At 65.1% G+C, this 15,046-nt stretch overlaps 1 protein-coding gene across 2 annotated transcripts; it reads right to left on the bottom strand.

Annotated features, from left to right (window-relative positions):
- Nucleotides 1-3,426: 3,426 nt before the first annotated feature.
- ARX (aristaless related homeobox) lies at nucleotides 3,427-11,616 on the bottom strand. 2 transcript variants are annotated; one of them, XM_075097382.1, is made up of 6 exons: nucleotides 11,297-11,616; nucleotides 9,422-10,136; nucleotides 8,147-8,192; nucleotides 6,102-6,171; nucleotides 5,837-6,017; nucleotides 3,427-4,581 (listed from the first exon to the last, which is right to left on the bottom strand). In XM_075097382.1, the coding sequence occupies exons 1-6, from the start codon at nucleotides 11,487-11,489 to the stop codon at nucleotides 4,341-4,343; spliced, it is 1,446 nt and encodes a 481-aa protein (XP_074953483.1). In that variant the 5' UTR covers nucleotides 11,490-11,616; the 3' UTR covers nucleotides 3,427-4,340. The 2 variants fall into 2 exon arrangements, with proteins under 2 accessions (XP_074953483.1, XP_074953474.1); XM_075097373.1 differs by having other exon boundaries at nucleotides 5,837-6,171.
- Nucleotides 11,617-15,046: the final 3,430 nt, after the last annotated feature.

A 15,046-nucleotide genomic window follows, 5' to 3' on the forward strand; every position in this document is an offset into this window, starting at 1 on the left:
AAATGGAACCTGCTCACTCCCTGGGTTTGTGTTGGGGTTGTCCCACCCCTGGCGAGCTGTCGTCCCTTCCCACTGTGTTTGGCTGGGTGATTGTGAAAAGAGACTTTATTCGGAGGCTCGTCTTGGAGAGAAGGTGTTGCCGCCTGGACGGCACGTTGATGTTGCAGCTCTTTGAAAGATCCCGGCTTCCTTTAAATCCACGCAGGCTTTTTTAGATTTTTTTGCGTCCAACCCAATTAGGATTATGAAGATATTACAGCTATTAGCCGGGTGGAATGCCTTAGGAAAGCGCAGAGCCTGACCTCCTCCTCCAAACGTTAGGTGTAGGAACAAAACGGAGAGATGCGGCATAACCTGACCCCGTGGCACTTGTATGTATCTGTATAATTACAGCTGAAGAGCCTGTTAATTTGCAAGTTTAGGGATGTTTAGATTAAACGAGAGTGCTGTGGAGTGTGAGTGTGCCGGGGGCGGCGGCGCACGGCAGCCCCGGGAGGGGCGGGGGGCAGCGACCCGTCCCGCCCGAGGAGCCCCCACGCACCCCCCGGCCAGGGGCAACCCCGGGGGGGAGGGGGGAGAGGGGCGGGAACGAGGGCTTTCACCCCCAGTTCCGGCAGGTTTTGATTCCTCTTGGCAGAGTTGGTCAACTCAGGGCTGAAGCCTTGGCACGGAGCAAACAGGCTCCCCCCCCACCCCGCCCCTCGTAAGGAGCTCCGGGCTCGGCCCCGGCGGGCGCCGGGGAGCGCGGCGCGGCCTTGCGGCGTCCGGCGGCGCCGGGGAGCGCGGGGCTGCCGGTGACCCCGGCGCGCCTGCAGTTGGGAGCCTTGCGGTTTGGGGACCGCTCCGGCCCCAGCCGCCCCCCCGGTCCCTTCCCCCCTCTTGCCCCGCACTCACCACCCCACCCCCCCCCAAACGCATGTTCGCGTTTGTTCCTCTTTATTTGCAGCCGGGGGAGAGGGGTGGCGGTGGATGGAGCGGGGGTAGCCCGGTGTCGCTGGTGCCACCCGTGACACGAAACCCAATTCCCACCCGCCGAGGGGTTCCCCGCTCGGCCACCTCCCCCCGCCCCGCACCCCTCCCGCCCGCCGCGCAGCACCCTCAGCGCGCCTCAGTTGAATAGTCCTCCCGCACCCTCCTTATAGCAGTTTAATAGATTAACTCATCTGTGCCAGCTTCAAATTTCAGATTAAAATTCCTTCATCCCGAAGGCAGCATTATCAGGTTGTTGGAGGCTGTTTTCAAACCTTGGTTTTGAATAGCAGCGGCTCTGCATTAATTTAACCACTAAGCTAATAAGTAGGTTTCGTTTTGTTATGCTAAGCTTTATTGCTTTTCTTTTGATCAGAATGGTGTTGTTGAGCAAAGCAGCAGACAAGGCATTCTTTGATGAGGGAATTAGCGCTCTATTCTTCCTCTATTATTCATAGCACAGTGGAATATGTAAGTACCTGAGGGTGTCAAAGGAGAGCAGGCTCTATTGCAAAGTGTTCGCCTTGTTTCTCTCAATAGCTGACTATGAGATGATAAACCGCTTAATACACTGCACTAATTGGATGAGAGCAAAAAGAGATGGGAATTACGGCACGGCGAAAGGAGAAAGTGCTCCCAGCCTTCAGCGGCTCTTTCACGGCTCCAGCGGCACCAAAGGAGGCACAAGCTTTCTATGAGCGGGCTGGGGGTTTTGTGCGGAGATAAAATGGACCTGTTAGCGGATTCAAGTAATACACTAATTATTGCACAGTATAAATACCGCTACTGCTTTTATAACACGGAGGTAAACTTCTTTTGAGAACGTTATAGGATTGCTTGGCAGCAGCATAGATCCTAATAAGGGACCAGAGTAATAACCCCCCTGGATTAACAAAATTGCTGCTTGCACAAGTATGATTCGGGCTTTTACGAAGATTTCAGCGGAATGAATAAAAATGACTGAATGACATTTCTTAATGCGTAATGGCTTGATAATGATTCCCTTTTCTTTAAGGCAAAAAAATGTATATTTCGGGCTGCACCGTTAATAACGTCCAGGGAGCAAGCCTTATTTTTCCCATAAATTTCTCTCTTTTTTTCGCGCCTGAGATGGGGTTGAGCGCTCCGAAATAGGGTCGGGGGCGGGCGGGATGGGAAACGCCGTGGGTGGAAGGGGGGGGGGGAAGCTGCGGGGAAGGGTCGCGGCGGGCTCCCACGCGCCGTGGCTGCTCGGGCGGCGCTTCCCGGGCAGCGGCTGCGGGAGCCGGGGCCGCCCCGGGGGGGCCGGGCCGGGCCGGGCCCCCGCGGGGAGCTCGGGTGGCGGGAGGATGGCCGGGCTCTTCCCCGGGCTGCCGTCACGGAGCGACGCCGCGATTAGACCAGATCACCCCAGAAAAATCATTCCCCCCCCGAGACAAACCCAGGAGCGGACTGGGCCGGGCCCACGGCGGCGGCCCACGGAGGGGGCCGGGGCAGGGCGCGGGGGTTTGCCGCTGCGCTCCCGCGTTTCTGCTGCTCCGTGGGAGAGGCAGAGGGGAGGGCTGCGGCAAAAAGAAAAGATTAAAAAAAAAAAAAAAAAAAAAAAAAAAAAAAAAAAAAAAAAAAAAAACCCAAACGTGGGGAAATAAAGGAAAGGAGAAAAAATCCCGGCAGTTCATCCCCGGGAGAAGGGCGGCTGAGACAAGAAACAGGCGCGGAGAAAGTTTCCTGCCCGCCCGGGGGGGCTGCGGGGTGCGGCGTGGGGTGGGAATTACGCCAAGCGCTCCCCAAGGTACTTTTTTCTCCCCCGCCCCCGGCTTTCGGCAGCGGCCGAACCGGGGCTGCCCCGTCCCCGCCCGGGGGTGCGTGGGGCGGCTCCCCGCGCTGGGGTACCGAGAGGCGACCCCGACACCCTCCTCGGCGGTGCCCCGGTGCCCACGGCACAGCGCGGGCAGACACAGCCGTGGGTCCCCCCCGCCCCCGATCTGCAAACCCGCCTTTGAAACGGGACCGCCGGCACCTCGTCCCCCCCTTTCCAGGCTCAAGAAGTCGTCCCCGGTCAAGCGCCCCCCCAACCACCGTGGGGGGGTTCCCCGGCGGCGGGGGGTAGCGTTGCCCGGCCCCCGGCACCCCCGGCGGGGCTCGGCCCCGACGCCCGCGGACCCGCAGCCCCCGCAAGGACCGGGCTCGGGTTTTGTGGTCTTTCTTTTGTTCCTTTTTTTTTTTTTTTTTTTTTTTGTTAAACATAAATTTTTGTTTATTTTCTGAACGTGGCACCTCTCCACCGGATAGCAAGGAAAAGTGTTAACAATAACGACATTACACGAAAAAGTACTGTACCATCGCCTCTTGAGGGTTTCAGAAACCTCTACAGTTAATAAGTTAAATAAAGGGTTTGTACATAAATATTTGTCTAGGAACCCTATTATATCTATAACACAGTAAGAATCTACAGAATGACAAACTTTTACAACGCTACACTGAGTGCAATTGTTTTATAACATTTCAAATATACAAAGCTCTGTTCTTTTTTTTTTTTTATAACAATGGTATGTACAGAATCAATAATCACAGTTTAGTGACTTAAACAGTCCATATTCTAGCAGTGTATTTCCCTTTGGTTTGATATAAAAACCTTGGTTGGTGTAGTGATAAAGAATATAACAAGAAAAAGATAGACCCTTTCCCTTAAGTGCACTGGTTATCGTACAGCATCAAACCCACTCTCAGCCTGCACCGGCAGCACCCTTGCTTAGCGTCTGCAGCTCGCCGCATCAACGTGGAAAACACTTCTCCAGTGCCCCTAACAGACCAACTTCACACCCTAGGATGGTATTCCGAGAGGATGTGGGTAGCTTTCCCCCTCCCTTTGCCTTTCTTTTTTTTTTCTTTCACAATTACAATTCTATTTGTTTCGCCTTTTTTTTTCTTGCCAAATAGAAGGAAAAATATTTAGTGTACGTAACGCTAATATAGAATAACTTTTATTAGGGCTTTTTTTCCCCCTCCTTTCTTTCTCTCTCTCTTTTTCCCCCCATAACGCTCCGAGAGGAAACGACCTCGTCGTACATGGCAGAAACGTACCAGCCCAGGAGTCCCTTATTCCGGAGCTCGCGAGTGGCGGCTCGCCGCGCGCGGGCTGATGCGGCAGGCGCGGCGGTCCCCACGCCCCGGCCCCGGCCCCGCTCTCGGCGGCTGGTCCTCCTTGTCCCGCAATTAGTAGCATTATTGTTATTTCCCGCCCGCCCCCCCGTTCCCGTTTGGTCTTGATTCGCGCTGTCTGAGGTGACCTTTATTTATTCGTGGATTCACCCCCCTCCTTCCTCCCTCTCCCTCTCTCCTCTCCCCCCGAAGCCGCCAGCCCGCACCCCGCGGAGGACGGCGCCCCCGCCTTAGCACACCTCTTTCCCCGCGCCGTTCCCGGGGAGGATGTTGAGCTGGGTGAGCTGGGCGGCGTGCTCCTTGGCCTTCAGCCGCAGGGCGGCGATGCTGGAGGCCCGCCGGTCGGCGGCGGCGCTGGCCGGGTCCCCCAGCCCCGCCGAGCCCACCGCCCCCTCGGCGGCCGGCGCCGGCTGCCGCAGCAGGGCCGCGGCGCTGGAGGCGCTGCCCAGGGGGGCCATGGTGGAAAAGAGCCTGCAAGGGAAGCAGAGACGCCCGTCACCGCCGCGCCGGGCCCCGCCGGCTCCGCTCGAGGCCCGCCCGCGGGGCGGGGACGCGCGGCGACAGAAAAACACCCCAGCAACCCGGCGCTGGGGGGCAAAAGGCTGGGGGGAACCCACCGAAAAGGAGGGGAAGGGGAAATGGCTGAGGCGGGCTCTCCCCGACTTGCCGCTGTCGGGGGCGGCTGAGGCCGGGAGTACGGCCGCGGGGGGATCGGGGGGGGGGGGGGGAGCGCAGGGGAGACGCTCGCGTGGGGTGTCCCTTGTTAGCGCTAAAAAATGGGGGAAACCCCTGGTCCTACAAAGGCTGCGCTCGCCCCGTCCATCAATCGGGCCTCTTTCCCTCTCTGCCTGCCCTGGCAGGCCGGGCCCTGTGCCCCACTGCGCACCCCCACGGGGCGAACCTGGCCCCGGCCCCACGGGCGCCCACCACTCGGGGGGTCCCCAACTTTGGGCGCAGACACTCAGCGTGAAACAGCGCAAGGAGGGAGCGTGGCACCCCCGAAGCTTGCCCTGACACCAGCCTCTTGAAGCGGCTCAAACCCACTTACGCCCAGGGCAAAAAAAATTTGCCCGTGCCGGACCCCACGAGGTGCGCACAACACGGCACAGCTCACAGTGCCCGGGATGTCACAGCTTCAGCCCATCCCGAACGGCCGAATACCAGCAAACCCACCCCGAGCAAAGCAGAGGACACGTATGCACGTAGGGGAACCCACGCATATGTAGTTTCTGCGTGGGGGCACCAATTTCCGCACAACTGCCCCGCAGGGAGCCCGCTCTTTCCTTGTCCCCCGTGCAGACCCGCGGGGACGCCCGGGCTCAGCGCAAACCACGCTGCCGCCGCCGCCCACAGCCGCGGTGACCGTGGACCGTCCGTCCCCACGGGGGACCCGCCAGACCCGCGGCGGGTGGGGGGGCGGGGGGGGCGTCGGAGCCGCCCTCGCCCAATGAGAGGCCGGGGCGGAGACACGTGACCCGCGCGGCGCCCAATCGGCGCCGGCCGCCCGCGCTCCAAGTTCGAACGTCTGGGCCGCCCGCGGGAGACGGGTCCTGCGTGGGGCCGCTCCGAGGCGCGACCGGCGGCCCCCGGTGGCGCGCGGCTCCACGGGCGGCTGGGGCGTCCCAGCGGCGGCCTTTCCCCGGCAGCTGTCCGTGTCGAGTGTGTCACCCACCCCCCGCTCCGTGGGTCCCGCGCGGTGTCCGGTTCGCGCGTGGGCGGGCGGTACCTGCCGAAGGCGGGGCTGATGAAGGCGGGGTGGCGGAACACGGCGGCGCCCAGGAAGGTGCCGAGGCCGAGCGGGGTCCCGGCGGGGGGCAGCGCCGCGGAGCCGGGGGGCGGCGGCGGCAGGCTGGGGAAGGCGGCGGCCGCGGCGGCGGCGGCGGCGGCGGTCCAGGCGGAGTCTAGAGCTGGGTGATGAGGAGGGAAAGGACTAGCATCAAGGTATGGACTGAGGGGGTGAGTTGCTGACAGGGGACCAGGGAAAGGCAAACCTGGGGGGTGTGTCTGAGCCCCAGCCTTTTCCCTCTTCCGCCACTTAGCCCTACGGTTCTGGAACCATACCTGAAAGCCAAAAGAAAAACCGGTTTTAATGCGCCTGCCCGCGCCCTCGGCGGGGCGAGCCCCGCGGGAACCACGCACCGGCCCGGCGGGCCCCGCTCCTCCGCCGCGCCCCGCGGGGTGCTGGGTTGGGGGGCAGGGGGTGACCACCCCAGAGGGGCCGGCCCACGGGGGCCACGCGTGTCAGCGCCGCGCTCCAGCTCCGGGCGGTGCCGACCCGCCCCGGGGGCCCGGAGGCGGCTTTCCGTGCGGCGCCCCCGGCACCTCGCTCCCGGGGGTCCCCAACAGTCCGTGTCCCCCCCGCCGTGTGCCGCCTGCGGCAGGGCGCTTCGCGGAAACGCTCCCGCTGCGCTGGAGCCGCGGGAAAACGATTTCCCCGTGGGACTATGCGGCTTTTTATCCCTCACTCACACCCACACGGGCAGCCCGCGGCTTTTTTCGCCGAAGGGAATATTTACAAATGATATCGTTTGAGGATCGTGGACTTGTTTTTTCCCCAACTTCAGATTTAAAGCGAGGGAAAAAAAAAACTCTAATTGCTCTAACGTCCGAAACGAAATAATTTGCGAGGCAACCAAAGCAGCAAAGCTACGTTTCCAGGCTGCCCTTTCAGGATCTATTTTTATGAAAGTTAGTTAGGACGCCGCAGCACCGCCGTCCCTTGCCTCTCCTCTCCCTCCCACAAAGCAAAAATCGCCAACTAACACGGGCTTAAAACAGGAGCGAGGTGGAGGGGAAAAAAAAGGAATAAAGAAAATACCGCATTTCAAAGGAAAATAAAAGATTCGCTTAATAACCAAGTGCGAGGCGTCACACGCACCTAAGGAGAGAGATTTTGAGAGAGGCACACATTTGTCAATTTTTGCGGGCTGCCATGGGCCGACTGCTCCCCGTTAGGCTCGGCTTTCTAAGCTCGGCATGAGCTCCCTTCCCTCCGGGAAGCGAGAGAGGTGGCAGCGCTACGGGTCTCCCCGTACAGCTGCAGAGCGAGAACCCAGCTCCACACCAGGGTACCCACGCAGGGAGAGGCAGCGCGTTCGTGGGGAAGCCAACGAGCCCGGCACGGAGGGAGCGCCTCTCCCAGCTAAAACTCAATTAGCAAGCTGTCCTCACCGCAATTCCCCCCTTATTGAATTAATAAGTCTGAGTACACCCAAAGGTAAATGAAGGGGCTCTCATAATTCATATTCCCTTAATTACATCTTCTCCCGTGAATAGAGGGGAGAGAAAGGGGGTGTCTTTCTTTTTTAAAAGTTATTTAACTTTCCCACGACTCATTCCCCTGAGCTGAAAATACTGATTTGCTGTCACATCTCTGTTTGACAATGGAGAAATGTGTCAACAGAAAGGAGGGGACAAATCTCATCATTAGCCCCTCTAATGCAAGAAGCTGTTGTGTATTAAATGAGCCATATGGAATTTATTATGCTTTATCAGCGCCCGATTTTAACTGTAAAGTGATTTGCTCAGCTTCAAACCCAGAGACATCTGTTTTCTGTTGGCAATTAGGACATCCCAATGTTTATCGTCTCTCTGGTTATGAGACCCGGCTTGGGAAATGCACTCTGGTATGGGGCGGCAAACACCTTTAATAGCATTGCACTCACTCACTATTAGATCAATGCAGGCTTATTGCTATCAAAAATGGGAAATCAAATAGCATTAGCCAGCTCCTTGTGCGGGCGGAGAGGAAATCAAACAACATTTCGCCTTCAAATGGCCCTGTTTGTTCTAGCACTAAGTGGGCTTTTATGAAGCCCGATTGGAGATTTGATGGCAGCCAAACACCCGCCTTGAGGCCGAGCGGGTCTCGCTAACAACCGAAGCCCCGTGTGGGGGCCCCGCCTTTTAATCACACGGGGATCCGCCAGCCGTGGGTCGGTCCTGCCGGCTGCCGGGCCGCCACCGGGACACCCCCCCCGCCCCCGCACCGGGCGCCGCCGAGGGACTCCCCGGTCCCGGCGCCGCCACCACTCACCTGCACTCGGGCTTCGGTCAGATCGAGCCTCATGGCCAGCTCCTCCCTGAGGGGAGACACAACCGCCGCCGTCAGCCCGAGGCACCCCGAGCCGCCCCCCCCAGCCCGCGGTTCCGCGCCCCCACCGCCAAACGGGCCCGAAATCATTCCGGTGCCCGCGGATGATCATGACGCCCTGCCGCCCGCGGCTCCGCCCGGCTCCGGGACGCCGAGCTGGCCGCCCGTCGGGGCTCCTGAGTTTTGGCACATCCCCTCCACCCCCCGCCGCTCCCCAAATTCCGCCGGTCCCCGCCGCCACGGCGGCCGAGCCGCTGCGCAGTGCAGTTTGCGCTGCTACAACTAAGGCAGATCGGAACCCGTTAAGGCGTCAGGAACCCGCTCATCAGCTCCGTACCCAAAAGAGGGGCGCTCCTGGCTTAGCCGGGGCCGGGCTGCCCGAGCCTGGTGCCGGTCGGGCATGGGATGCCCCGGAGGAAAAGCCAAAACCGTAAAAAAAAACCAAAACAAACCAAAACCAGCGAGCAAAAAAAGCGCGGGGTGCTCACGCACACCTCCTGGGGCAGCGGCCGGGGCCAGACGGTGCCCCGAGGGGACCCCCGCGGTCGATGCGCGGCACCCGGGACAGGGGAACAAAACGCCTCCACAAACATCCCTCCCCCCGGTAAAACAAACGAGAAACGGGGACTGTCTCCTTGATAGTAAGGTGCGGGATTTGGGGGCTTAACCCTCCGCTGGCTTGAAGACGGGGGGCAGTTATTCGGGGGCAGGGGGCTCTGCCCCTCTCCCTGCCAGTCTCTCCCGCGGAGGAGCCGCCGGCCAGACCCACCGCCGCGGGGCTCTCGTTTGCAACGGGAAAAATAGCCCCGAAAGCGCGGGCAGAGCCGGGCCGGGCCCCGCCGGGGCAGCTCCGGGCAGCGAGGGGCCCCGATGTGCCATGCCGGTATTTTTAGGCAGCGGCGCTTTGATCTCTGCCCCAGCCGGGGCTTCCCCGGGCCGGGCCGGGCTCCAGCCCCACGGGGAGCGCGTAACCGATCCCGCGGTGGGTGGAAGGGGGGAGGGCAGCGGGTAAAAATAGCTGCCGGCGGTGGCCTCCAAGCGAGCCTGCCCTGGCACTGCCGGCCCCGGGTCCCCCCGGAGCCCCGACCTGCTCCCCGGCCCCTCCCGGCCCGGGGGTGCCGCGGCAGGATTCAGCCGGTGGGGGAATCCCGTCCCATCCCGTCACGTCCCCCCGGGGGTCGCCCGCCCCGCGCTCGGCCGGGGCCCCGGCGCCGGTACCTGGTGAAGACGTCGGGGTAGTGGGTTTTCTGGAAGGCCCTCTCCAGCTCCTCCAGCTGGTAGCTGGTGAAGGTGGTGCGGTAGCGGCGCTGCTTCCTCTTGAGCAGCCCCTCCTCGGAGTCGCTGCCGGCCGAGAGGCAGACGCTCTCCTCACCGTCCTTGCCCTCGCCGTCCTCGGGGTGCAGCAGCAGCTCCTCCTTGGGGGACAGATCCCCGCCCTCCGCCCCGGGGGCCGCGGCGGCGCCCCGGCGGGCCTCCTTCAGCAGCCCCCCGCCGTCCTCGCCCAGCAGCTCCTCCTCCTCGTCGTCCTCCAGCTCCTCTTCCTCCTCGTCCTCCTCCTCCAGCATCTCTTCGTCGTCCTCCTCTTCTTCCTCGGCGGCCGGCGCGGCGGGGCCCGGCCGCTCCTCGACGTGGGCGCCGGGGCTGCCCAGCTCGTCCCGGGCGGGCGGCGGCGCCACGAAGGGCGCGTTTTCGCGGTAGCTCTTGCTGCGGCTGATGCTGACCTGGGGCGCCTGGCTGATCTTCAGCGTGTCCCACGGGGCGGCGGCGGGCACCGGGCCGGCGCCCCCCTCCGGCCGCCCCTCCGGACGGTCCCCCCGCGGCCCCGTCGCCCCCGGCGGCAGCAGCCGGCCCCCGCCCGGCCCGTACAGCCGGCGCAGTTTGGGGGGAAGGTGCAACTCGGACGGTTCGAAGGGGGGGCTGCCCTTGGGGGACCCTGCGCCGGGAGGGAGGGAGAGAGGGAGGGAGGGAGGTGGTGGGGTAGGGAGGCGGCCGCAGCAGTCGGGCAGGCGTGTGGGGAAGAGGGGTGCGGAGGGAAGAGAGAAGGGGCGGGGGGGAGAGAAAGAGAGACACGGTCAGTGGCATCGGCGAGAAGATCCCGGGGCAAGACCCGAGGCTTGCACCCTCCTTCGGGCACCGTTTTCCACCCCGCATCAAAATAAGTCCCCCCCAACCCCGCATCCTCAGAACGGCCCCTGCCCGCGTCGCTGCCTCCGGTCAGGGAACAAATTCCTCCCGGCCGCAGGGCCCGGCCCGGCGCCCCGCTCGGCGGCGGGGCGAGACGGGCGGCGGGACCGCTCGGGCAGCCCCGGCACCCCCCCGGCACCCGCCACTGCCGGGCCCCGTCCCGCAGCACGGCGGGTCTGCGCGGGGCAGCGCCGGTCCCGCGGCCCCTGCCCGGCGGCCCGGGGCGTGTCTCCGCGTTTCTGGGTTTTTTGGTTTGGGTTTTTTTTTTTTTGCTGTTGTTGTTGTTGTTGTTCATTCGTTTCCCCCTCGCATCGTCTCCCCGTCCCCTCCCCCCCGCAGTTTCCGTTTGCCTTTGGAAGAAGGAAACCCACCCGGCTGCGAACGCCGGGGAAACGGGGAACAGGGGCAGGATGCTGCCCGTGGGGGGTCGCCCAGCCGGGCTGCCCGCGGCCCCCGGGGGCTGCTCCCAACTTCGGGCCGGGTGCGGTGGCCGCCGGCGCCCCGTTATCACCGCCCTGCCCGCTGCCAGGCGCGGCCCCCGCCTCGCTCGGCGAGACCCGTTGCGGGTTGAAGGCGAACGGGCGAGCCTTTCCCTGCGGGGATCACAGCTCGCTCCCATTTATTTTACCTTGAAAAAATTACACGTGCATCGAAAGCAAAAGCAACCTAAAGCGGCGGTACACGACCTGCACGGGATTAACCGGGCTGAATTTCGGGCACGGCTCCTGGCCGCGCTCCCGGGCAGCGCGGCAGCCACTAACCGGGAGGGTAACGGGATAACGGCGGCGGCGGCTCCCAGGCGGCGAGCGGGGCCGGGGCCGAGCCGCGGGAGAACAGGGGGACGGGACACGTCGCCGGCCCTGCCCGAAGCCGGGGAAAAGGAGCGGGGCGGGCGGCGGCGGGGCTTACCTTGCGCGGCCTTCTCGTTGTCGGGGCGGGCGGCGATGGCGGGCAGGCCGGGCGCGGCGCCGAGCAGCCGCACCTTGCAGGGGCTGCGCCGGCCCAGGATGCTGTCGATGCAGTAGGAGGACAGCAAAGTTGGCGATTTACTTTTGCACTCGGGGCGCTCGGCGCAGCTCTCCTCGGGGTAGGGCCCGCTCATGGCGGCGTCGTCGGCGGCGTGTCCGTGCCGTGCCGTGGCGTGGCGTGCCGTGGGGCCGGGGCGGGCTGGGCGGCGCGGACGCCCCCGCGGCGCTGCCCGGTGCCGCCGGGACGCCCGTCACGGGGGGAGTGAGCGGCGGCCGCGGCGCTCTTGAGTCCCCTCGGCTCCACGTGCGGGCAGCCGCGCCCTGATTGGCTCTCGCCGGAGGCCGGGCGGCCGCCGACAGACGGCACCCGCCAAACCCCGGCTCGGAGTCGCCCGGATCGGCGCCTGCCCCGAACCGACGCGCTGCCCCCCACCCCCCCCAACCCCCGCCCCGCCCCCGTGGGGGCGGCAGGCGGCGGGGACCCGCTCTGCGGGGGCGGCCGGGGTGGGCGGTGGCGGAGCCCCGCCGGCACGCCTTCCCCCGTGTCTCCCCCCCGCCTCGACGGCGGCGCCGTTCCCCGCCCGGCCCGGCCCTCTCCCCGGGCGATGCCCGAGTGGGACGGGGTGGGCCCCGCCGGGGGATCCACGCCGGGTTTTCCACCCGGCAGCCCCCCCCCCCCCCCCCCCCCCCCGCCGCCGCCGGGTTGCGCAGAGGCGCGCACTGGCCGCGCCCGCAGCCCGTGTTTGAAAATACCGGGGCCGCGATCGGGCTTTTACCGTAGCAAATGCTCGGGCAACGCCGTCGGGGCCGGGGTACGGCCGCCGCGGGAGCCGGGGGGAGCGCCCCGGGGCGGGGCAGGGCAGGGCGCGCAGCCCGGTGTGGTGCCGGCCCCGCTTCTCCTCGCACGCACATGTCCCCTCCGCAGGGCTCTTTCAGCACCGCTCCGGGGCAGGAAGACCGCCGAGGGGTTTTTATTCTTCCCGTCCTTCTCCTTCCCCGTTCAGCGGTCACCTCCCTGGGCAGCTTCAGGCTCCCCGCTCGGGCCGGTCGGGCTCAGATTTTGACGGGCACGTTACAGCTGCCTGCGCGACCCCGCTCACCCGTGCGCTCCTGCTCCCGGCCCCCCGCCGGCACAGGCACGTCGGAGGAACTGCTCTCGGCCACCCCGAATAACCCGCCCGCTCCCCCGGGTGATTCCCGGCCCCGAGCGGCGGGTGGGGGACACGTGACAGCTCCATTTCCCCTGTCCGTGCCGCGATTCCCGTGCGGGTCCCGCGCCTCCTAATTACTTAACCAGCGGGATTTAAGAATAAAGATAAGCAAGTGCTTGTGTGTGTCCGTGCGGCCGTGGGCACAACGCCGCTCTGACTGTGCCCACGCCCGTGGGGGCACACGCACGCTCCCGCTCCCAGGCTCTATAGGTGCGTCCCCGTACGTGCCGTGCGGGGCCAAGCCTTACACCTGGAGCCGTCCCCTCCCTGCGAGCGGGCCCCCGCAGGGCCCCAGCCCCTTGTTCCTCCCGCCTCCTTCCCCCTGCCCCGGCGGGCCGGGGCGGTGCCGGGGCGGGGGAGCGCCCCGACGTGGGCGGCCGGTGGGGCCTGCCCTCCCCGGCAGGGCGGCCACAGCCCGGCCTGGCTTTGCCGGGAGCGCGTGTGCGGGGGAGCCAGAGCTGCCGTTTGCCGTCGCTGCTCGGCTCTCGGGAGCTTTTGCCATCCCCGGCACGAGTGGCAATTGATTCATTGACTCGGTAACTAAAAAAAGAAAAACCCACCCCAAACACCAAAACAACCACCAGCCAAACAAACAAACAAAAAAAAAAAACCGAGAGGAAAAGGAAGGCCCTCAGCCGCCCTGGGGGAAGCTCGGCGCGCAGCGGAGCTGCCGCCTCTCGCTCTCGTCGCGGCCGTACCGGGCGGCTCCGCCGTGGTTTCTCCCACCCCGCCGGGGCTTGTCCGGGAGAAGCGGCGGGGCCGGGTCGGCACCTTGGCAGCCGGGGAGGCCGGTCCCCACCTGCCGGCCCCTCGCCTCGCCCGCCGCGCCGCCGCACCGCGCCCGGGACGGCGGGGACGGGCAGGGCTGCCGCGCCGCCTGCCCGGGCGGGGGGACCCGGGCCCGACGGGGCACATGCCGTAGCCGGAGGGGACGGGGGACCCCCGGCGCGGCAGCCGCGAGGGCTCCGGCAGCGCAGAGACCCGCCGGTGCGAGCCGGGGCTGCGGCGGGCGGCGGGGGTTGTCGGTCGCCCGGAGCGCGGAGCAGGGCCCCGCCGCCGCCTTTCGGCCCTTCTGCGGCTTGTTTTCATCCCCTCCCCGCCTCCTTCCCTCGCCCCACTGTGCCCGGGCCCGGCCGGGGGGCTCCGCCCGCCCCGCTGCCTCCCGCCCCGGCCGGCCCTGCCCCGGGGAGAGCGGCCCCGGGCACCGTGAGGGCCGGCGGCCGTCCCGCTCGCAGGATAGGATGCTTTGCGATGCGAGCTCGCCTCTGCCAAGTCGCTTTGTTGTTTTATTTATTTTTTTAAACAAACTTTCATTCATTTATGGTCTCTCCTTCTCCCCCCACCCCCCTTCCCCCTGCAACCTGCTAATTTAACACTGGAGCGCGTTATTGCAGTGTTAGGGGGAGAGAACGCGAGAGAGAAAACAACAATACTGCAATGATCCAAATGATACAGTAGAATTATAGCAATTATAGTTCTGCTCGGAGAAGAAAACCTTGCTGAGCTCAGCCAAACAAACTGATGCCTGCGGATAACAAGCCCGGGACTGACAGCCGGTGCTGAGAGAGGCAGGAGGGCACGAACGGAAATATTTGCCTCTTTTCCTTCCAGCCAGCCCAGATTAACACCCTCGGCAGCCGCTACCATAACACTATCCGCTCGGGCTCCGCGCACCGGGGACCGCCGCCGTGGGTGTCTCCCAGGGGCCCGGCCCCCGCGGCCCCCACACGCATCCGCGCCCGGCTCCGCTCCGGCCCCGCCGGGGAAGGGCGGCCGAGCCGGTAACGGCGCTGCCGGGGACCGGCCCCCCCGGGCCACCCGCCCTCTCTGCAAGCGGCCGCTTCCCACCCCGGGGACGGGCACGAACGGCCCCGCAGATTCCTGTCCCCCGTCTCCCTCCACCGTGGCGGGCAGCGGGGCGGCGGGGCAGGGTCACCCGTGGCCGGACCCCGGGGCCGCCGCCCGACGGCTGCCCGCGGCGGCTCCCCCACGGGCGCCTCCCCCCCCCACCCCCCCCCCGGGCCTGCCTCAGGCTCCGGCCGCCCCGGGACCCCCGTTGTCCGTGGGGTTTGACGTTTTATTTTTGCCCTCATCATCTTCCGTTCTCGTTACGCGCCGCCCGCCGTCGGAACCGCTTCCCCCCGTGGAAACCGTCCTTGCGAGGAGACACGGCTGCAAAATGGCAGTTCGCTGTCGCGCTTGGGGAAAGGTGTTTGATCTTAGGGCGGAGGGAGGGCTACGCTCGGTTTCAGCCGCAGCGGTTGAAAAACGTGCAGAATCAAGGTTCAAGGCTCAGTGCGAGGTTGTTTTAACCTTGCGGGGAGCAGCGGCTGCCTCGGCTGGAGCGGAGCCGCCCTCACGGCGGCGGCCGCCACGGGCGCCGCTCCGTCCCCGGCTGAGCGAACGGCGGCTTGAAGTCGGTGCGCGGTTCGTGCCCAGCCCGTGGCCGGTGCAGCCCGCGTTGCAGCTGCCGAAGTCGG

The sequence above is a fragment of the Phalacrocorax aristotelis genome, chromosome 1, assembly GCF_949628215.1.
Source record: "Phalacrocorax aristotelis chromosome 1, bGulAri2.1, whole genome shotgun sequence".
Lineage (NCBI taxonomy): Eukaryota > Metazoa > Chordata > Aves > Suliformes > Phalacrocoracidae > Phalacrocorax > Phalacrocorax aristotelis.